The 23767-nt window shown below is 40.5% G+C and overlaps 1 protein-coding gene across 5 annotated transcripts in view; it reads right to left on the bottom strand.

Moving 5' to 3' along the window:
- The window catches only part of KALRN (kalirin RhoGEF kinase), a 786138-nt gene that overhangs the window by 225417 nt on the left and 536954 nt on the right, over nucleotides 1-23767 (bottom strand). For all 5 annotated transcript variants that reach the window (XM_075933149.2, XM_075933142.2, XM_075933143.2 and 2 more), the window contains exons 21-31: nucleotides 21209-21331; nucleotides 18630-18812; nucleotides 17417-17535; nucleotides 15949-16015; nucleotides 14144-14253; nucleotides 10319-10388; nucleotides 9205-9294; nucleotides 4865-4957; nucleotides 2366-2477; nucleotides 1070-1260; nucleotides 590-691 (exon numbers count right to left, since the gene is read on the bottom strand). In XM_075933149.2, coding sequence (XP_075789264.2) covers nucleotides 590-691; nucleotides 1070-1260; nucleotides 2366-2477; nucleotides 4865-4957; nucleotides 9205-9294; nucleotides 10319-10388; nucleotides 14144-14253; nucleotides 15949-16015; nucleotides 17417-17535; nucleotides 18630-18812; nucleotides 21209-21331 — 1260 coding nt within the window. The remainder of the gene's footprint in view (nucleotides 1-589; nucleotides 692-1069; nucleotides 1261-2365; nucleotides 2478-4864; nucleotides 4958-9204; nucleotides 9295-10318; nucleotides 10389-14143; nucleotides 14254-15948; nucleotides 16016-17416; nucleotides 17536-18629; nucleotides 18813-21208; nucleotides 21332-23767) is intronic.

The raw sequence follows: 23767 nt of genomic DNA, 5'->3' as shown, positions 1-23767 counted from the left end.
TTAGATTATTAAATACATTTTTTTTCATCACTATTCTCCACTCCACTGACACAGCTGCTGGAATACCTGGTAAACCTTGCAGAACTGGAAGTGTGTTTGTGCCATACCTACCTGGCAAGTTCAACAAGCAGCATGAGAGCAGTTAATCTCTGGATGTATATTTAATAAAAGAAATACAAAATGCTTTATGCTGAGACAAGAGGTGATCAGTGCACAGCTAGTATTTCTCAAACAAAATATCTACTGTGAGTTCTTTAAGAATTCAATCAGCGAAATGATTGTCAGCTTTGTGGCTTTGAAGAAAAGCACTACTGCCAATGAATCCAGGGCCAATCATCTGAAGCAATTATAGTCTTGAATGTAAACAGAAATCCCAACTCAGAAGCATGCTGAGTTAGATTCTGCAGGAGCTCAACACATATGCTGTAATAGGAAGAGGACTGCAGTGGGCTGACGAACTGCATAATTAAACCTTCTTGATCTGGCTTATATATTAAGAGCCAAATTCTGGCCTTTCATTTAGCACTGCCAGTCCTCAGTTGGAAATTTAATGCTTTGCAGGCAAAGAAAACAAGCTCAAAAGACTCACTTTCAGCACTGTTTTGTTGTCTGAGGATGGTGTCCGTCCAGACCACAAGGCGAACTTACAGGGATCTCCTTCAACGTGCTCTGTTACTCCCAGTTCTGAGGTCTAGTGAGAAGGAGAGATGACTGGAAACCATACATTATGAATGGAACCTCCTGGTTTCAAAAATTTTTACACTGGGGGTGGGAGCTCAGCTCCTTTGGTATTTACACTAATTAAATAAAATAAAAACAAAACCATAAACAAGAGATGGCAATGGAGAGGTGTTTGATCAGGTCAGGTGAACCCCATTGCCACCACCCCAACCACTATGTATCCCATCATCTTTAACCTTTCCAGATGCTCTCTGTGGTTTGCTTTTCAGATACAGCAGGCTTAGTGAGCCTAAATATTCCAAACTCAATGCAAAGACAAATAAGCCTTCCCTTCTACCTCTACCTACAGAAAACAGAAACCCAGTATATTTCATGCTGGTAGACCTACCAGTAGTTTGTTCTTGTAAACATATTTAGTGTGTCCTGAAGAATCTTTAATCTCTTTGCTAAAAACCAAAGAGATTTCAAAGAGAAACAAGTGTCTCTCGCGGCCTTTCCGAATGAGAGACTTGGGATCCCACACTTGGAAGGAATCCTGAAGGATGAGTTCTCCCTGAACATCCAGGTTTTCATCAAAGCCTAAATGAAACAACAGAACATTTTATGCAGTTTTGTTCCTGGAACCAACACCCCAAATGTACAACAAAGGAGGTTTTCACTGTTCAGAGGATTACAGTGTTAGGAAAGAGTCACATGCTTTATTATGCAACTCATTCTTGAATGGATATTGAGGAAAGGCATGTCACAGTCAGAATATTGTTCACTTTATTCTCTGCTGCTCTGGATTAATTGTTTCTTTGGTATCTAGTATGTCATAGCCTAACTATACCTATTGCTGTTGAATGTGTACCTTTAGTGCTTTCAGCAGTAATTGTGCATAACAACATTAATTAGGCAAGGGGAAACACTGTAAAGATTTTAATGGTGACAAGTGTATATAGGGCACAAATGTATCGAATACTGTGCATGCCACCACAAGCTTAATTACTTGTAAATGACATAATAAAGCCTTTAATAATGAACACTGTGCCATGTTCATTTTAGCTTAATTTATAATATGGTCATTGTAACCAGATGTAGGTAAATCTTACGGGGTCTTTCTAGTCTCGCACCAGTGTGATGCAAGATAAATTCCACTGGAGATAATGGAGTTATATTAGTATAAAACTGGTATGACATTAGAATTAGGCTCTATAAGTTTAGAGTTTAAGTTCAATTAATTAAAAAAAACCTTCCAGATATTTATGCAAGCCTCAGACATGCTATCCGTAGCTTTTGATTTTGAGAGGTACTGTTTCTTGTGTAAGAATATTGCATTTCTGTCTTTCATATGACACCAAAGTGAAAAACACTCAAATATTAGATTTCCAGAAATGGTTTGGCTCATTTTGATGTAAATGCCAGCAGAGTTTAGGAGGGATGGATTTTTAATTTTCCTTACTGATTTGGCCATCAGCAATTTTAATCACTATCTCATGAGGTGCTGCACAGATAGATACAATACACTGCTTTTATTGCTTGCTTGAACACTCCTCTCCTTTTCCAGGTGTGAGGAGCTAGGAAGTATCGGAGAGCAATGGACAGTCAGCAATCACAAACCTGTCACTACAAACTCTAGGCAACAAGACACCCCAGGATTCATCCCTGCATAGCTTTGCCCCTCATGATTTTGAGAATCTGCTACCTTCCAACATGCTGACATGCATGGCATCATTGGCTTTCTTGGGAACACTAAGCATCACTTCTAGGCCATCTTTGAGTTCTCCTTTGCCTTCTTCACAACAGGTTAACAGTTCCTAAGAAGAAACACAGGCCATATATTGTTAACTTCTTTACAGGCTGAATAATGTGCACTCACTTAAATTCAGATTCCATCTCCCAGCCTAATGTGGTCTCCATGCAATGCTGCATCAGGTTAATTAAAAGTGAGATTTTAAATGGATGAAAGTTAATTGCATGAAAGGCCATGTGGACACTCATAGAGTATGTCTACACTATCCTCCTAGTTCGAACTAGGAGGGTAATGTAGGCATACCGCACTTGCAAATGAAGCCCGGGATTTGAATTTCCAGGGCTTCATTTGCATAAGCGGGGAGCCGCCATTTTTAAAACCCCGCTGGTTCGAACCCCGTGCAGCGCGGCTACATGGGGCACGAACTAGGTTGTTCGAACTAGGCTTCCTAGTTCGAACTACCGTTTCTCCTCATTTCACTCCTCAAACTTACTGTACAAACCACAACAAAACAAAACAAAACAAAACAAAAACACCACACTTCTATCTCCCTTGGATTTTCCCTGTCTTTCCTTTTTTCTCTTAGGGCTAGATTGAATGTTCAGAGCTCAGTTCCTAGGAAGAATCAATCTGTTTGTGTCTACTAATCCTCTTCATGCATCTTTTCTTCTGTCATTTGTAAAGCACCACAATGTTTCCCCTCAGAAGTTCTTTTTTTCCCCTCCAAAACATTTTTTCTCCAAAATATTTCTCTTTTCCAATTTAGTCTTTCTTTCCCTCTCTCTGTTTTACAATTCAAGGTTTTATGGATGATTAAACTGTCATCAAAGTCAATAGGACTCTTTCCACTGATTTCAATAAGAGTTAGACCAGTCCCCTTTTGTCACCCCCCTTGTGTCCTCTTGGGATGGGGATTACCCTCAAATGCAAGTTGATGGTATAAACGTTTCAGAAAATGAGCTGGCAACAGACTTAATTTTTAGATATCACTCTCCATATTGAAAGTGAATTGAGAGCTCTGCCCTGCCGTGTAGGAATGCTGAATACTGTAGCACTGCATAGTATATAATACAGTGGTCCCCAACCTTTCATGGCTGCCAGGCGCCCAGGGGCGGGGCCGCTCACGCGCTGCACTTCCGGGGGCAAGGCCACGCATGTGCTGTGCGCTGGGGGTAGGGGCTGCCCACACGCCCTGAGCCCAGGGCTGGCACTGCCCATGCGCCACGCGCCCGGGGCCAGCACCACGCATGTGCTGCACGCTGGAGGCGGGGCCAGCCCAGATGTTTCGGTGGGCACACATAAATGCTCTGGCAGACTTCATGGCACCTGCGGGCACCGCGTTAGGGATCACTGATATAATACATAGTAAAAGAAAGTGGCAATAAACACAAGAGAAACTGACTAGCTTATTTCTATTGGCCAAGATGGCTGAAATGCAAACGGTAAATAAACAGCATTAATGGTGAAAAGTAAATTGTAGCTTTGCAATTTTTCTAGTTTAATTGCCAATGTTATTAATGCACAAGTAAATATATTCTTTAACACATGATACTTAACCCTATGGTGTGCATTTACAAAAACTTGGTAATTTCACTGAATTGGTAAAAGAACTTGTTGGGCTTTTTTGGTTGAAAAATTGGCTTGAATTTGCTAGAGGCAATATCATATCAATTTATAATTTTCACACCATTTCACGAGACAAATGGTCTGGGTGGACCAATTTCTCCTCTGCCAGCATTCGCTGTGCAGTCACTTACAAAAGGTCTGAAAGCCACCAGCAGATAGGCATGGCAATGTTGGCACACATTTTGTACTAGATCTGTTTTCAGAACACTCCTGTGAGGTGGGAAGTGGAGCCCTATGATGCAGACTAATTACGTAACAGGTTTTTAAAGGTGTTTTTGATGCCTAACTCCCACTGTCCAACACTACACAAGAAGACCGTTGGAGTAAGGACTTGAACTTAGGTCTCCCTAACCACTAGATAACCCTTCTTCTTGAGTCAGATTCTTATTTACAGCTTTTTTCCTGGTCCAACTTAATTCCACCTCAGCATCAGATCAGTTGTACTAGTTGTTGTGTTAGCAAGTGAGGAGTGAGCCAAAGCTCCATCCACTCCTGGCCCCTCTACTCCATCCTCTGCCATCTTTGTAGAAGGGAGGCCCACCTACAGCAGCTGTTCAAATCCCTGTCTGTATGATTTGTCTGTAGGATTTGACAATGCAGTTAGCTTCCTAAGCGGAGTAAGAGGAAGTGTTATATCCACTAACTCCCCTTACACAGGCTTACATCTAGGCTTCTAATTGAACCTAATACATCCTATCATAGTCCCCCAGATCTTGTGGCTCCAGGCCACTATTCCCTGCTAGTTAAGTTACTCTCTCGGAGACTGTCCCCCATTTGAACAATGTGGCTAATCAAACTAGATCATTAGACTAGATCATTAGTTACCTTCAGTAAAAGCTGGTATTTGGTGATCCTCTGGACAGGCTTGATTAAATAGGAGGAGATAGAGTTGGCCAGGCCATGCCTTTGTTGAATTTCCTATAGGAGGTGAAAACAAGATGCTGTTAAATACAAACAAACAAACAAACAAACAAAACCCTTCTACCCAGTACCAGATGGAACCACCCATAACTAATTTTAACCTGGGAGCTCTTATTTTATCTCATTTTTAGTTCACTTACAAAGATGAATGTGGTTTCATAAAGTACAGCAATATACCACAGAGCTATTTAGTGTTCTCCTCTGGTCTGTAAAGAGGGAGAGCTCTGTGCAATCATTCCAGCTAGGATTCTGTCAAGTAAACAACACAGGTTTTGCCTTAGGATGTATTTGTCACCGTGTAAACTGCTTTTTCCTTAGTCACGAGGGTTTAAACCAGACCCTTAACATTAAACCCTGTATTAATGTCATGTTGGGGGTGGACCTTTACCACAATTTTTTACATTCTGGATTGTTCAGTCACTTAATTACTCCAGGATGCCCTGATTCTATACTTTGGCATAACAGAGGAATGGGAGAGGCCATTGCACATCCAGTTACAGCTCCCTTATTCTCTTCCTGGAGCCTAGCCATGGGTTAAGTGAGAGCCTGCTAGGACGCTGCACCAGCTTGCTCCAGTTGGTATAGCCTCAAGGAACATTCTGCCAGCTGAGGATATAGCTAGAGCAAAATACACTGACCCGTCAACATCCCCACCCATGGCATACGCCTACAACACAAACTGTGTACTGGCTGTCACATGATTCTTTTCCTGGAAACAGCTCAGCACATTTAATTTGCATTGCTTAACTAATCTTTATCCCTTCTGTGTCCCAGCTCTGGGTGCAGTAGGACACTCAAGGATACGCCAGCCCCTGCAGATTCACTCTGGAAATGGTCACATCTGCCCAGCCCTTTTACAATGATTAAGGCCAGAATGAACCAGAGGGGACCTAAAAGTCTTAGTCTCTGTGCAGAGAGGATTTCCCCAGCACCGCATGGAGGCAGACAGCTGCAAGGCAGCCTTGGGAGGACCCCTACACACAGCTTGTCATAGGAGCCATACAGAGCATGGGGATGAGGGAAGGAAGATCATATTGGGAGTGGGATCACAGAGCATGGCACTGTAGAGATTCTGGGCAGTGCTGCCACACAGGCTACTTAAGACAGTTACACATGGGGTTAAGGAGATACCCAGGACCAGGTTTAAAGTTACCTTTCCCCTCTTCCACTGAGCTGCAAGTTCTTGCTACATGTCTAATAAATGAAAACAGACTCTCACCCTGTATCTGATGCACTGATGCCAAAACACACAGAAAGCAAGGCAGGTGTAGATGTGCAAACATAGTGAGGAGGGCAGCAAAATTGCTGAGTGGATACAAGCTGAGTGGTGGATATGGTGAGTCAGGAGATTTAACCAGGAAAAGGCCATCCACACAATGACAAATGTGTGGAGCTGCATCCCGAGCCGTTTCTGCTGTGTGATACTGCCTATGGGGCATAAAGGAGTTCAGCTTCATCTGTGAAGTGGGATCTTTTGTAAAGCATGTGGCTGCTGGAAAGACTATAATCTCTTGAAGAATTAACTATGGCGAGACAAGGATCCTGCCTGCCTCCCGAGGAAGAAAATCTTGCCTCTAGTTCATTAGAGAAATTGCTCAAGAACACTCCATCCATGTGGAAATATGAGTCCCTGTAACACTGCCAAGGTCAGTGAATCTTACCATCTATGCTGTGTACATGCTGGTCATGCAAGTCAAAGGTGCCTGGGGCAGGTCTAAATTAACACACTGAGCTTTTTCTAAGATTGAAAGGAAAAAATTTCAAGCAAGGGGAAGAATATGGGCAACTCTTTGAACCAGAGCCTCCCTGTTTTGTACTTTCTCTGCATCCTTTTGGACATACACGCCTGTCTATGCTCTGGCCAAATTTTCCTTGACATGCTCGAACACTCCCAGAAGGAGAGCTTGCTCATGATAGTTTAAATAAGAAAGCAGTACTCAGATCTGTTATTGTTTAAACTGAGTCAGATACAGAGAAACAGTCCACAAGGCAGAGGGAAGAGAGAAACAGGGATCAACTGTTTCTTATCTATATCCCAGATCCTTAGCTGGTGTGAACTGGCATAACTCCACTGACTTCAAAGCCATGCTGATTTGCACTAGCTGGGGAGCTGGCTTCTTTGACTAATCACAATTATATCTGGTGACTCTGGAGAATATATTTCATTCAAGAACTGTCATAGAAATTCCCAATGCCACTAGACATCAGTGATCTCTGAAGGTACTGGATGAAGAAAATATTCACATTTGTAATGCTATGGTATACCCAATTAGGTATTACAGAAGAACAAATGTAACAGGTATAAGAGTTTGGTGAAGTGGGAGCAGTTAGAATTCATAGCTATTTTGAAAAGAATAAGAATGCTAGTTTCAATATACCAAGCAAATTTCAATTTCAATTTCAACTATATTCTTACCTCTTAAATTCTTCCTGTTGTTTCAGAGTTGATAAATATGGCAGTCTCCCTTACTTCCTGTCCTAAACTGGTGATTAGCAATGTCATGTGCATTTAGGGAAAGATCAATTAAATGGAGATTCCCATTGACCTGAATGGGTGTTCAATGAAGTCCATTACAAGACTGCTAATTTCTTTCCATTGGTGGTTTCATTTCTGTGGTGGGTGGAGTAATTCCATTGTTTGCAAACTTTGTGCAGTGCTTTGGGATCCTCAGCATTTTTATGTACATGGGAGATTATTATTGCAGAGAGGATCTTTTTAGCAAAATGTGGTAGATAGTTTCCAAATTTCATTAGGAATTTGAACAATGAATTTAATTCCCTTTATATCACACTAAGAACCTGATTCTCCACCGCCCTGCAACTTGTGCACTCATTTACACTACAGCAAAATAAATACAAACCACCACAAAATGAGAAAGTTTCACAAGCACTTTGCCCTGGGGTAAACGACTTCATAAGGTATGGAACTATGGAGACCTTTTATCCTTCTGTGTTTCTGGCATGTCCTTTTTCTCCCTTTGCATACTAAGCTGTTTTTCAGCATAGGAGAACCCCTACATTTACAGCATAAAAGCATAACTGCCACTGCAAAACATCAATACGTTGAAATTTTAACTTGCAGCATTAAGCACTATCAAAAAGATTTCCAGAGAACGTACACAGCAGTAATGGAAGATCTTAGCTGAGCAAATACATTTTAATCTGTGTGAACACACTGATAAAGATAAATCTTCTCAAATGTTCCAGTCCCAAGGAAGCCACTTCTAAACTATTAAATAGGCTCAAGTGCCACCTGCTGGTAAAACTATTTAACTATCAAATACACTTTTAGCAAGAGGATCTGGCTAATTCACAAAGAGCACTATGTGGTCCAAAGCAAATTACTTTTAAAAAGGATTATTATACTCTTCATTTTTCTGGTTCACTTAAGAGCTCTAACTGCTGAGTTTAACTGAAACAATTTAATCAATGGCTGATAACGAGTTCACATGAGTTGATTCATACAGTTATTACCATGGTATCAGCTGCACGAGTGGGAACCCTGCTGACTGATTATGTTTGCAACTGACTATGTTTAGTGTTTAGGAAAGGAGATGTATTTAAAATTGTAAGGACAAACCACAGTGTTCCCTAAAGGACTGGAATAACAGAGTGTTAATGTGGATGAAAGATGGACCAGACTGCAGAGGTTCAGTGTACACATTTAGTTCAAAGAATCCAAAAGCATGAATGTTTTATCTGATCCACCTCTGTCTGTTAAACTGGGGCTGGATCTTGCAAACACTTATCATCAGGTTAGCACTTTATTACTGGGCATAGTTCAGTTAAACTCAATGGGTTAACCAATTGTCATGCTTAAGCAAGTGTTCAGTAAGTGTTTTCAGGGTTGGCTTCTTATCTTGGAATTGTAGTGAAACGAGATCCCCTTACTAGATTTTGACATCTCAAAGTATAAATAAAATGAACTCAGACTCTCTTGTTTGATTTTATCACAGGAACCAGAAGACCCAGAGGAACTCTGAACCATGTGAAAACTTAAAATGACTGTAAAACCAGATGATTGTTCCCATAAGGATCGCCCAACCCTACTAGGACCAAGTTTCCCCAGTGATGAAGACTATACATCACACAATTCACATATGCATCATCCAGTGGAAAACCAGATTTGATCTTTGCAATGGAAGGAAAGAATCAAATACCAAAGGAGGAAAAAGGACAAATGTTAAAATTTTCTTTTTCAGCAATAGTGTGTGGTCTGGTGGAGAACACCAAGAACTGCTTACATCAAAAAAAGTCCCTGCATGCTCCAGGATGAGCTGGCTGGAATCAGGCTTGTTTTTGCAGTAGGTGACATATATCTGAAATTTATCTGCCTATGAAAACAAACATAAAGGGAAAAGTAAGGTAAACTATTGCTCTGCTCCCACAATCATCCACTAAGGCTCAGCAGAATAAATACATGCAGTAAACTTGTTCCTGTGACTTTAATGAGAGTGTTGTAGGTTAAATAGAACAATTAAAGTCAAACTGTGTTCTTCTAGCTGAACAGCTGGGAGGCCTATGAGGTGCACCAAATATTAAACCAGTATCGTTTTCTATAACAAATCTTCAGGTAACATCAGAGCGAAGGTTCGTGCAAACATTGTCACATGTATTCTGGGATACTGAGTAAGCGTTAGACTCTACAGAGACCAATCCCTTAAAGGAGATGGGCCATTTAATAACAACTTGTTGGTAAAACACGAACAGTGTCTGAAAAAGTTTACTTCTGCCTTGAAGCGATTATTACAAAGTTAAATGCACTGCCCACCATTGTGGTGCCTCAGAAACATCCCAGGGAAAGAATTTTGGCTCATGGGTGAGTTACACAAACACCTACTCTGGTCACCTGAGTGCCAAATAGGGCCACAATGCCTTTCTACTTCCCTTTTGCTCTCATGGGCCGTAGTAATTTATGGTTGGCCTATATCACTTGTCACCCAGACTGGTTTATCTGGGTTAGCCAAAGAATACAGGAAAACTGGTGGCAGTGGCAGCCTGTCCATAGGTGCGAACTAGGCGGTTGTCTAGAGCGCCAAATTAAATGGCCATTGAGTGGTTTGGAGGTGGGGGTGACGATCGCCTGTTTTGCCTAGGGTGCCAGTTGCCAGCAGCTCGTCTAGGGCCGCTCCTGGCTGGGGTAGTGTGATATGGAGGGATTTAGTTCCCGCAGCTGCCGGGAAGGAACAAACAGGGAGGCAAATGTTCCGTTTGCTTCTCTGTGTGGATGTGCACTCCATGTCACAACATAGCCCTAAATACCCAGCACTCATCACTAGGAAAGTATTATTTGCACCAGTGTCTAGCTTGCTCCTGTTTTGGAGAGATAATAAAGGGTGAAGCAGGAAGCCTGATTACCCAAGTGACAAAGCAGTGACCCACATCTTCAGGCAGTTGTTCGTACTTCTCTAGTTCTTTCAGGAAAATGCTGAAAACGTGAGAGAGAGCTAGAGTTAGTTACTATGTATGGCTAAATATCTAACTCATGCTAAGATAACTATTAAAAGTATCTTCATTACAAATAATCATTAGCAATGGAATAATGCTGTAGGGTCAACAACATGATATGAAGGTATGAACTAACCCATCTTCACAGCAACCTTGTCAGGGGGATATTTAGAGAAGGTTGGGAAATAGTTTGCCCATCTATGAACATTTCTGAAATTTCAAAAATCTTCCCATTCTGAATCAGCACAAAACAGTGACCTCTTGCAATTTTTGAAAGAAAGAAAAAAAGAGAAAGAAAGACCTACCCCATTATAGCCAAAAGCCCAGTGGGTCAGAGCACTTGCCAAATTCTAGTATTTGCTCTAATTCAGTGGCTCCCAACCCTTTTGAGGATACGGACCCTTTTCAATCTATTAACATTTTATGGACCGCCCCCCAAATATAGCTGTGCCTGCAGTCTGCACGTCCCTCGGCCCACGCTGCTTCCCGAGCAGCATCCCTCAGCCTGCTGGGGAAGCAGAGCGGGTTGAAGGATGTGCTGGCAGCCAGCAAGTCCCTCAGCTCGCGCTGCTTCCTGAGCCACAGGAAGCAACACGGGTTGAAGGACATGCTGGTTGCGAGAGGCTCCATGTGGACCCTCTATAGTACCTCTGTGGATCCCCAGGGGCTCGCAGACCACAGGTTGGGAACCACTGCTCTAATTCAAGCAGAGTAGGGTCGTGAATCTGGGTCTCCGAAGTCAAAGTGGGGGTGGGTGGGTTGTTAACCACTAGGCTATCAGGGATCATTTCTCAAACCTGGGAAACCTTCCTAAAGAAAGTTTTGTCAAAACTATTTTTCATGAAAAAAAATTCATTTTTAACAAATAGGCATTCTCTGTCAAAAACCCTTTTGTTAAAAACTTCCCAACCTCTTCTAATAGCATTATCCCTATTTTACACGTGAGAAATGAATCAGAGAAGCTTGCTGATTTACCCAACACTATGCAGTGTGTCAACAATAGAGCAAGGACAGGAGTTTATGGTTTCTGACCACTACACCATTCCACTATAGTATTTTAGGCTAAATTAGGCAATGACAGCAATTTAATGAATTGAGAGTTAGTCTCAGGTTATCACCGGTCAACAATGCATGGGATGTTCATCTTCTGCTGAAATGTGGAAAATTTTATGTCACTCAAGTTACTCCTCTGGCTTTGGAAAGCACTATGTCCAATGCTTGGCTGCAATGAGGATCACCAAACAGAACGAATAACAGGGTGTGAAAACAGTTGTATGTGCTATATACTACTGTGTTCTAAGATAGCAAGTCCTATTGGATCTCCAGAATACAAACCTCAGATGCTTCAAAACGAACACAACAAATGGGAGGCATACCACAATGGGAAAAGGAGGAATTGGGATGAAAACTGGACAATCTCATTGCTCAGTTAAGTAGCAAATGGGGGCAGTGGAGGGGGAAACGGACTCTACCAATAAGAAATTTGGGCATTTTAAGTGGTCTAGTAGTTTATATATCCACCAGGTATAGATCATTCTTTATGTAACTGAAATAGTTTGAACCTGTACAGTCTGAGAATGATATGGTTTCTGTTGCAATATATCTATTTATATATTAAGAGAGCAGAAGTTTCACTTAAAGGCTATATATACACAACGGGTTTTGCCGGAAGAGGCAATGCAAATGAAGCACTAATTAGCATTTTCTCGTGCTTCATTTGCATAATCTCTTCTGATCCGTTTTTGCTCAAGGGACTTTTGCGAAAAACATGCAGTGTGGCTGTTTCCTTTTTGCGCAAAAACGAGAGGCATAAGGATCATGTGAAAACTGCTTGTTTTTGCACAAAAACGGATCGGAAGAGATTATGCAAATGTAGTACGAGAAAATGCTAATCAGCACTTCATTTGCATTGCCTCTTCTGGCAAAACCCATAGTGTAGATGTAGCCTTTATCTGATGGAAGTGCAGACAATTCATTAGAACTGCAGTTCCTTAGAACTGCAAAGTGTTGTTTTGATGTGTTTGCTTCGAAAATTGCCTTACTTTATGATGTACAAATTGAAGAGTCTTCATTTGAATTGCAATTATGGGGTCCAGTGTCCTTTGGATGTTGTGTATATAACTCCCATTGTGTGCTCATATATGCTAAGGGAAGAATAAGTCTGAATGGAAATCTGATTAATATGAGGTTATAGTCCCAAACTGATGTAGGGAACTACAGGTTAGCTGTAAGTATAGGTGGCTCTAGGACTTTCTCCCCTTGACCATTCCTTTTGTTTCTAGCCTTTGTTCAAGAGATGATATGTTTGATGGGCAAGCTTCCAGATGTCTATTTAAATGGCTCACATTACTGAATTCATCTCAATACAGTAAACTGATAGGATTTACAGATCAAGCAGTCTGTTTCCATCCAATTTGGCTGATCAAGTCCTTCAGTGAGACACGATTTGATTCTGTGCCCATGACATTAGTGCAAAGAGCCCAGGGTATGTCTACACTACCCCGCTAGTTCGAACTAGCGGGGTAATGTAGGCATACCGCACTTGCAAATGAAGCCCGGGATTTGAATTTCCCGGGCTTCATTTGCATAAGCGGGGAGCCGCCATTTTTAAAACCCCGCTGGTTCAAACCCCGTGCACCTTCCTATTCCACGAGGTGTACCGGTAGTTCGGAATAGGAAGCCTAGTCCGAACTACCTAGTTCGAGCCCCGTGTAGCCGCGCTGCACGGGGTTCGAACCAGCGGGGTTTTAAAAATGGTGGCTCCCCGCTTATGCAAATGAAGCCCGGGAAATTCAAATCCCGGGTTTCATTTGTAAGTGCGGTATGCCTACATTACCCCGCTAGTTCGAACTAGCGGGGTAGTGTAGACATACCCCCCTTGAGTTCACTGATTTAGGACCAGATTGTTGATGCTCTGTTTGACTCATGTAACACAAGAAGATCTTTATCAGGCTGGAAAAATTTGTCATGAGTGATAAAATCTTGCAGTGGGTTTCAGATGAGCTAAGAATGCGAGAGACTCTCAGACTTTTAACAATAAATAAATCTAATTATTCAGAAATAATAATAATTACTGTTTTGCTTCCTGAGACTTGCTGGCTAGAGAATCTATCCCTCTAATTTTGATTAACTTCATTTGGTAACAAGGATCTCATCAATCAGTTTATAACCCGAGATTTTTTTTGTGGGGTTTGTATGGAAACAGTGACCTGGACCTTTAACTTCTAAATAGGAAAAATGTTACAATGATACATATATGTACTGGTACATATACTGTACTATGCAAGTAGGTCTCATTTTTCCCATCTCCAAAATTGAGGGAACCCTATATAACCTCTTGGTGTCTGAACTTTCCCAAAAGAAGTCTAATGCCACCTGCTTCACAGTGGAGCAAAGCTTAATTCATTACTGTTTGTAGAATGGTCACAGATACTTAGATGGATAGAGCTAATAGGACTGCAAAGCATTATTATTATCTTATTATTACTAGACTGGCTTGCATGTTTTTAATCAGCTATAATCATATTTAGAATAAAGTTTTAATGGTTTTTAAAAAAAGAAGTAAACAAGGAAAGAGTTAGTATTCCCCAGGTCTGGATCCATAACTACAGGCCTTTCTATAAATACTACTATATCTGTTCTCAGCACATGTTATACACGCATATAGAATGGTTTGGAGTTTTTTATTTTGTTTTTTGATCAATGAACCTTCCTGAACACGTTAGGAAAACCTACTTGTTATGAAAGTCATAAATCTCCTGAATGTTGCCAAAGATGATATGTTCTTTATTAAGAATCCCCGGGGGTATCTCCTCCACTCCACTTGTCATTTCCCAAAGGTAGGTCTGGAAGACACAAGAAATTCTTAGTACCAAGAAGTGCAGAGCAAATGAACAGAGCTTCCTGTTTTCCTGTCAAAGGCACAGACTGACAAGGGAAATGTGCACTTGGAGATTAAATGAATAAACTGAAAAGAAATAAAAAGGAAGTGCTTCAGTGATGTGAAAAATGTCTCAGGAAATTCAAAGTGCTGTCACAGAGAAGGATGTCTGAGGAGGAAGTGAAATCATGCTGACAAAACCAGAGCTCCCTGTTTCTCTTAATACTCACTGCCGATGCCCAAATAGAACTACAGACAGAAAACAGTTCAAAGGTAAGATGAGTTCACAACCTCAAGAGTGAAGCATTTATCATTCTCTGCATAAAGCCACATTCTAGATGTAGGATCTTGAATGCTAACCTCCTTCTGTAAAATTTACCTTGTTTACTGTTGTCAGCATCATAGACTTGCTCAGATTGAACCCTTAATAGAGTTTGGCAAACTGTCTTCCACCAAGTATTTATGATTGTGATACAGCCCCTTTTTCTGTTCCCAAATTATCCTGGCACAGATTTCAAATGTTAATGAAATCTTACATACAAATTATTTAATGGATGTTTAAAACAAACAAATTTCAGTTTTTGGGTTAAGTTATAAAGTATTTGCTATTCATAGTTACTTAGTTATGCTATGGTATTGGCAACCATAGACTCATAGACTTTAAGGTCAATAGGGAATATTATGATCATCTTAGTATGATCTCTTGCACAATGCAAGCCACAGAACCTAACCTTCCCATTCCTGGAATAGACCTCTAATCTCTGTGTAAGCTACTGAAATCCTTAAACTATGATTTAAAGACTTTAAATTACAGAAAATCTATGCTCTGAATGGATGAAGCTTTTAGAAACAGAGGAGAGCTCAGACTGTCACTTGGGGTGCAAATATTTACACAGTGACATATTCATAAGAGTATCTGCAATACTTTCTGGCAATGTAAAAAAAAAGATCATTCTACTGCTTCCCCAACTCCCATCCATAGGTGCTAACTCTGCGTACTCTGGGGCTGGTGCCGACAGAGAGAAAAATAGTGGGTGCTTAACACTCATCAACAGCCCCTCCCCTGATCAGTCATCCTCTTTAGTGGCTTCCACCTGCTGGTGGGCCTTGCTGATCAGCTCCTCCCACTCCTTCCCATGCCTCCTGCCCACCACTCATCAGCTGTATGCAGGAGGTGCTAGGGAAGAGGGGGAGGAGTGGGGATGGGAGGAAGCAGAGGAGGAAATGGAATGAGGTGGGTAGAAGCATGGTGGGAGCTTGGGAGAAGGAGGAGGGTGGGGGCAGGACTTGGGGTGGAGCAGGGGCAGTAAGAGGTGGGGTGAGGCCTTAGGAAAACGTGTGGAGTGGGGATGGGGACGGGGCCAGGGCCTGGAGTAGTGGCTGGGCACCACTTGGGAATTGAGGAAGTTGGCACCTATACTCCCACCAGTGCAAATGTAACTATCTGTAGTCTCCAGCCATGCTTCGTCTTCTCCTGTACACTACTGCAGGGGGCCAGAGAAACTGAATTGAGGGAACAGCCTATCTGCCTTAGCACCCTATCACTGCCCCTTCCAGGTGCCAGTCAGTGATTGAAACTCAGGCTTTACTGTACAGCTTTGTAAAGCACAAATATATGTGCGAATGAGAGTACTCTGACTTTAAAGGGCAAAGAACTTACCTCTAAACATTCATGCAAGTCCCTGACATAAGCTTTTTCAGTCTGAAGCAGTTCAGCCATAATGAATCTGGAAGGAGGAAGATCTTTCAGTCAGCTTGGACAAAATACACACTTAAAGCATTAATAAAAAGAAATGTTCTCTTCTACTTTTGTCATAAATCAGTGCACTTCCACTCTAATTTTCATCTAACTGGTATTACTTAGGCTCTAGTGGAATATAAATAAATAAAATAAATAAAACCTTCCAAATCTATGAATAAAATATCACTCATTTTCAAGTCACATGGGACCAATCTTACACATAAAATGTTTTACATTTTAAACAAATACAGCCTTTCGGAATAAAATCCAATTACAATATGTTTCTCCAATGATTTGGTGTGTCTTTTCTTTGAGCCAGTCCTGAAGTCCTTAGTCATGTGGCTCCCTCCTAGTCTACTGAAGATTTGCATAAATAAGGTTTCTGAAGTTGGCCTAGACAACCTACATTTGTAGAAGTATGCACTATTTATGGGCTACCTAGTGTCACCCATACTTATGTTGAGTAGTACTTTGATTTTGTTGGAACTATTTGAGGAGTAAACTACTCTCTGTATCAGATTGGCACAGTCTAAACCTTTAGGTGGCTAAGTTATTAGGTGCCAACTTTATACAAATAGATGTTGATATTCTGAGTTTCTGAGCAACCACTGCTCCAACTGAAATCAATAAAAGCTTAGGAAGTTCAATACATCTGAAAGAAAGTAGGTTCTAGGTTTCTTATGCTGAACGTCCACACATTTTGAAAATAGACCTATATTTTATGAAACCACATATATAACATCCCCTCAAACCCAAACAACTTCTTATTCAGTCCCTCCATCACTCTAAATATTTCACAGGCTTGACAAAGGGTATCTGTGTAAATTACACACAGATTAAGACAAAGTGTGGGCTGCAAATTACAGTTTTTCCATATTTTAGCCTGGCTGATAAAACTTTTAGTTCTGAGATTTTTAAATCTAAGCCCTGAGAATTTTAAACGCCATGAGTGAAATGCTGGCCTTACTGAAATCAATGTCACAACTCCCCTGGATTTCAGTGGATTTAGGATTTCATCCCATTTGATCATAAAAGGTTAATTGAGACATAAGGTTTGATTGCTCATATACATATTATTTTAACTTTCTCTTCCCCTTGTCATGCAGACAGAAAGACCCCATAGTGATAACAAATCTCTCAATTATTACAACCAGCATGTACTAATCCACTTCTTTGATTCACTCATTAACCTTTTGGGAAATAATTAATCACAAAGAAATTCAAACTACTTCTTTTGAAATCGCTCCAACCTATAATCACAATTTCTATTCTAGCCCATACAGACATTTATCAGTGGCCCCACAACTGGCTGGAATTATGGAGTTGTGTCCATGGGAATGGGTCAGTTCGTGTTCGGTGTTGTTGCAGTGTGTGTTTTGGGACATACTCTTTCTTTCTGGCTGATTTCCTTTTTTCTTCATTAACCTCATGATTTGCATCTCGCAGCTTCACCTCCCGGTCTGAAAGACTCGCTGGAATGATGTCCAGTTCCAGATCCTTGTTATCCTATAAACAGCAACAACACAGATTGTCATTTGGGTTTAATCCCAGTGCTATGTAATAGATAATACATTCAAAGACTAAACAGACAAAAAGGAAAAAAAAAATAGGACAAAACTGCTAAACATAAAATGAATCTAATTCAGAGATAAAGTATTAAAGACACAGAGATAGAGACATCAACAGCACCATTTCATTGTGCTTCACCTGGAAAGAATTTTTTTGAAATGGAAAGACTATGTATTAACAAAGGTCTCTACCATTACTTTCAGACCTTATACTTTGGGGCTAAATTAGTTGAGTAGCACCGTACTAAAAAAAACAGTGCAATAATTGAAAATGAGGCTTTACCCAGTGTAAAGGTATTTCAATCTAGTCTCAGAGTAGACCAATTTGTTTTAAAGGGACTTTTCACCTGCACTAGGACAGAAGAATTTGATTTTCAAGGCAAGTTAGTAGGTATTTATCCTACAATGTGTTCAGAAAGAAACACAGCATACCGATTCCCACTATACTAGGTTCAATAACTGTTTCCAATTATCTTCTGCCCCTGGAATTCCAATCCAGACAGTGATTAGGAGTTTGCATAAGATAGAAGCCTCTGCTAGACAGGGGTCTTTAAATTATGGGTTTGGTGAGGATGACTGTGTGTGTTCTTTATGAGTTTGTAGCATGAATGCCTGAAAGGGTTTTAAAGGTTTTTACCCACAGTACAAAATACCCAAAGTATGAGTTTTTGTTTCCTGTGCTTCACTGGATAGCTCCCTTGGAGAATCCAGATATGTGATGGGGAACTCTCAGACCTTAGCTGTAAGGGTTGGGATGTGGAAATCTAGACCAATGCCTGGGAAGAAGAGTTGTGATTTATGATACAATTAACATGGATTGTTAACCTGATTAATCTGTTGCCCACTGCCCCACTGTATCCATAGATCTCCTTTTAATGGGTACAAACATTTGTGTAGAAGTCTCTTCTTTCCTCCTCCTCAACTATGAGCCTGTTAGCCTACTGACCTCCAATGAGTAGCTTTCTCTCTGTAGGCAGAGCTATTTCTGGACTGCTTGGTATAATATCACAGCAGGACATTGACTTACAGTACCTCTGTATTGATTCCAAGGGCTTTTTCCAGTGAGTAGCGGTATTTCCCCATCCTCAGAGAGAAGTCTCGATAGCGTTTGTCAACAGTGGTGACCCATTTCCTGATTTCAGTGGCATGTATATGTCCTTTTTCTACAAAGCTGTCAGCCAGCTGTATGAGCAGTTTCACCTTCTCCTTGGTTTGCTGCCCAAAACATGGCCCGTAGTTATGACAGGTTTATTGTGATTTCTTTTTAATTCACACAGCAGCCAGATGCAGTTCACAATCTTTCACATACTAAAATAAAGACTTTATTTAATAATACATAAAGTTCAGAAGCTTTAAACTTCTACATATCCTGTAGAAAGGCAATGCCATTTTTCAAGGAAGACTCAGTGTTAATCAATAGAATTCATTTTGCAAGGGGAGAAACCCTTGCATGAAATATGGAAAGTTAAGTCACCAGAACTGCATAAAGGAAAACTATGAGGAAAAGTTGGCAGACCTTTTCTTTCTTAACCTATTACTTCTTGTTTTGATGCCATGAACCCTAGCGAAATATCAAAGCCTGGTTTGTAACAGCTATGATCTTGGACAGTGGATACAAGTTTCCCATCACAATATATACTGTACACAATCATTCTGAATCCATGTTTAGGTAACTCTTTTAAACATTTTGTCATCAGTACTTCAAAACATCAGCTGGTGAGGTGGGCTTGAGTATCTGATTTCTGCTTTAGATTAAAATATGAATGAAATTTCTGGGATGTTTGAATATAATTATATTGATTATTGAGGTCACAGAGTCCTATACAAGTATTGGATACAGATGTAAAACAATGCTATAGTTCTCATCACAGTATTAAAAAATAAAAGTGACTAAGATATAAAATTCATACCCAGACTTCTTACCTCCTGCAAAAGTTTTATTCTAATCAGGTTCTTACACTGCCATAAGCTCCGTGGGATTTGATGTTTATGGATGTTTTAGATCAGAAATTGGCTCAGTCCATTATAGAAAAATGGGACAATATTAACATTCAGAGCTGGATTTTAAGTATGGATTCCCAACTCCTCCCCCAGAAATTGAAGGTGTCTGGATTTGGACCCAGACTGTCTGTGGTGAAAAGTGCTTATAAAAGTAAATGTCTAAAGTACAAAAAATAGAGTGAGTTCCATCCGTGACTCAAACATTAATCTTCAAAAGCAGAATGAGACTCAAAGTACTTCCTGATGAATACTACATGGCCTGTTTTTCAGAAGCTTGGCACTTTGGAAAATCTACCTAGGAATACACAAATGTGTTTTGCTCCACAACATTTTAAAGAGATTTCAAAACTTAAAGGCAATTCTAGATGTTCCACTAGAAAGACACATGAATGGGATAATCTGTGGCCACCTCAACAGCACTAGAAAATTAAACTTGTTTCATTAAATTCAATTTCACCCTGTGAGAAGGCAAGTGATTCACAAAATTATCAGTTCTGTTGATCTTGCATCTTCACCTTGGATAAGAAAATATTGTAATTGGAAAATGGTTCATTGACATCTTATTGTGAAGGTAACAGTGGTCTGCAAGAGGCACTTGTTTAAGGCACTGAAAACCAACTAGAGTTGTTGTATGAAAAGTGCATTGTATCCACTTGAATTATTTGTCATTATTAATCTCCATTTGCACAAACTTAGTCACTCACTAACTTTTATTTTAAAAAAAGGGAAGGGGAGTCTGAGATTCAAACCCACACACACATGAACAGTCACATGAAGAAATAAGGAATATGAATTTCTATACACAATGGATTGAGTCCACATAACACCGAGGCTAGTGCGGTGCTGCATTTAGACTTAACAGTCACAGATAAGGATCTAAATTGCTAATACCCTGGTGGATTCAGTGTATTTTGTCTGTAAATTAACTTTAGTTTGGATTTGTTTGCCTGAAGCAGTTCCAACCCCATCATCAATCTATGACAATCCCAAATTCCACAGAAATCTGCCATAGAAATTAATAGATTCTTGCTCATGAAGCACAGGATACAACAGAACTAATCCTAGGAATTTACACACCCATTCATTAGAAATACTTCATTGGGATCAATGGAGCACTTCTAATGAAGAGTATGGCCATAAGTAGTCAGTCCACAGAGAATCAATTACACAAATTGCAACAGTAATTACAGAAGGAACATTCAGGGAGGACAAGGTGACCTCAGTTATGTTATGCTAAATTATCATTTTTTTTTTACAAAATTCTTTGGGACTGGAGTTTTACAATGTCTAAGTTAGAAATTTAACACCTGTGAATTATACCTTGTACCAATCAGCTCTTCCTGCTTTAGAACAGAGCAAAACTATGCCATCATCAAAACAGATGATATAAAAATCCCATTTTGTGCACATGACTGGTAAAAAAATGGTGTCTCACAGTTCTCAAAAGAAAAAGTTCCCTCCTGGGCCAAGAATGTCAACAGCAGATTCCAGAATCCAGAGAATATTTATTGCACAGTTCTAAGCCCTTGACAAAGGAAGTGTGATACAGAAACCACAAACACAGGCTCACAAAAAGCAGATGCCATACTTAGAATGTTGTAACTGTTTACCTTGGCGGGTACTCTGAATTCTCCATATTCTTTCAGGAGTTCCTGAGTTTCTTCTGCTGATTCCCCTGTGGAGGTGTGAGTAGAGAGGTAATATTCACCTGTTTCTTGGATCCAGTCTAAGGCCTGGGAATAGCAGAAGCAATCAAAGAAAATTAAAAAATAGTTTTGTGTATTTAAAAAATTATTCCTCTTATGAAAACTCTTACAAATGAAGGATCTTAGTTCCTGTGAGACCTCATGTTTTGTGAATGAAAACATACTCAGTCAAGGGACACATTAAGAGAACCCATCAGTTGAAGCAGATGGCCAGATTCAGAGGTGATATGTAAAGTGGCATAAATTACTTGACAGTGAATGAGTGAATTATGGGATTTTAAGTGAGAGTAATTCTCTGGTTCAGTTGCACTACAGTCAGTGGCTAAACACAATCCAGGCATCCCCCTTACACAGGGAGAATTTTAATGGGGGCAAAACAACTGCATTTCCATATACTTTATACTGGGAGGAGGGCACCGTGCAACTGGAGTGGGACCAGAAAGAAGGCTTGTACTGGGAAAAACAACTGCCAGGAGAATGAGTGAGAGTCCTCCCCACTCCAACTCTTATACCTATTAACCAGCATTTTCTTAAATTGTCCAGCCTCCTCACATGCAAGCTGCACAAATATCAGGCCTGACTCTTTATTGCCTTGCCTGTTTAGTGATTTATGCCTGTGAAAAGGAGAGAAGGGAGGAAGGATGAGTGGAAGTCCAGCAGTGAGGGCTTTAATCTGAGATTTAGGAGACGCAGGTTTAATTCTCTATTTTGCCACAGAATTCCAGTGTGGCCTTGGCCAAGCCAACTGGGTATGATCACCCTGTAATTAGGCACTCCCATCTGGCATGTGCCAGCTGAGTCTGGCATGTGGGGCTCTGGCCAATTGGATGTCTCATTGTGGTGTAGATGTTTGGGATCAGACTGGACCCCAGGCTCTAGGACCCTGCTTGGTAAGATGGTCCCTGAGCCAGAACATTGACACTGCAATTAAAGAGCCCCTTAGCCTCTGCCTTGCAAACCTGAGTCAACTGGCACAGGCCAGCCACAGGTGTCTACCTGCAGTGTAGACATACCCTAAGTCTCTCTGTGCCTCAGTTCTCCATCTGTAAATCAATTATTTCCTTATCTCACAGGGGGTTGTAAGAATAACAAAATTCAAAACCACATATTTGTGTGGCACCCGTGACCCAGATATTAAGAAGATAGATGCCAAAAAAAAAAAAAAAATCATAGGATCATAGAATACTAGAACTTGAAGGGCGCTTGAGTGGTCATCAAGTCCAGTCTCCTGCCCCCATGGCAGGACCATATGCAGAAGATAAACAGTGTAAAGCGCTAGCTGGTCAAAATTCTCCTGTCACTCAACAATAAGCACTTTGCACTATTATAAAATGACTACACAAGGGAAAGGCTGTAGAGACTTTCACCTTTATATTTCCTTATATTCAGTTGAGGTGCGTCTACACAGCAGCGTAATTTTGGAATAATGGCCAATATTCCGAAATAACAATGCAAGAGTCTACACAGCAATTCTGTTATTTCAAAATAAATTCTAAATAATAGACGGCTTATTCTGATTTCTGTTAACCTCATTCCACGAGGAATAGCGCCTATTTTGAAAAAGCAGTAGTGTGGATACTCCACTGCTGCTATTTTGAAATAGCTCTTCCCTAGGGCCACTCAAAATAATTACTCCCTGGTGCTTCCTGGGGCTCTAAATCGAGGTAGCATGTCCACATTAGGGGAGCCTGCCTCGAACTAATTTCAAGGCTTCCCTGAAGTGTAGATGTGCTATTATGAAATAAGATATTTCGGAATATTTCTTCTGGATTAGCTTATTTTGAAATAAGCATGCAGTGTAGACGTACCCTTAGACTGACTTAGACCCACTTGCCAACACATAATTTACCACCTTACACCTCTTTGTTAGATTTGGCCCTGGAACTGGAAGAAGGCACAAAAGGCTATACTAACAGTGGGAACACATGTCTCAATTTTAGATACTTTTCTGGCTATACCTCACTGTTCCAGACCCTTGCAGTCAAAATCTGTAATTCAGGAAAATCCCCCTTACTTCAAGTAACATTCACATAAGACTTTCCTGGGTTATGTCAGACTCCCTTAATTACCACTAACAAGGAGAAATTCATACAACTTTACAAATTCTTTTTGTAACTAGTCCACAGTTTTGTTGGCTCTGTCAGTGTACTCTGTAAGACAGAGAAAGTTATATTTGAAGCTCTTTTCATTGAGGGGCTTAAGCATGTATTTTAATGTTTCATTCTACTTGCTTTCAAATGGCCGAACAAAGCTGGCTGAGCATTTGAATTAATAAAATGTTTATTCTTGTTTTTTTTTTTAAATACCTCCAAGATGTAGGGTTTTCCCTGCCATTTCTATTTATCAGTTACAAATCAGAGAGTGGAGATATGATCCTGAGAGGCAATAAAAGCCCAGCACAAAAGGGTGATATAGATATAACAGTGACCGATTAAAAACCCCAGACTGGACTGGGTCTTTACT

This window comes from Pelodiscus sinensis, chromosome 7, assembly GCF_052426305.1.
Source record: "Pelodiscus sinensis isolate ZL-2025 chromosome 7, ASM5242630v1, whole genome shotgun sequence".
Taxonomy (NCBI): domain Eukaryota; kingdom Metazoa; phylum Chordata; order Testudines; family Trionychidae; genus Pelodiscus; species Pelodiscus sinensis.
The sequence above is the reverse complement of the archived record's forward strand: the minus strand, read 5'-3'. Positions and strand labels throughout refer to the sequence as shown.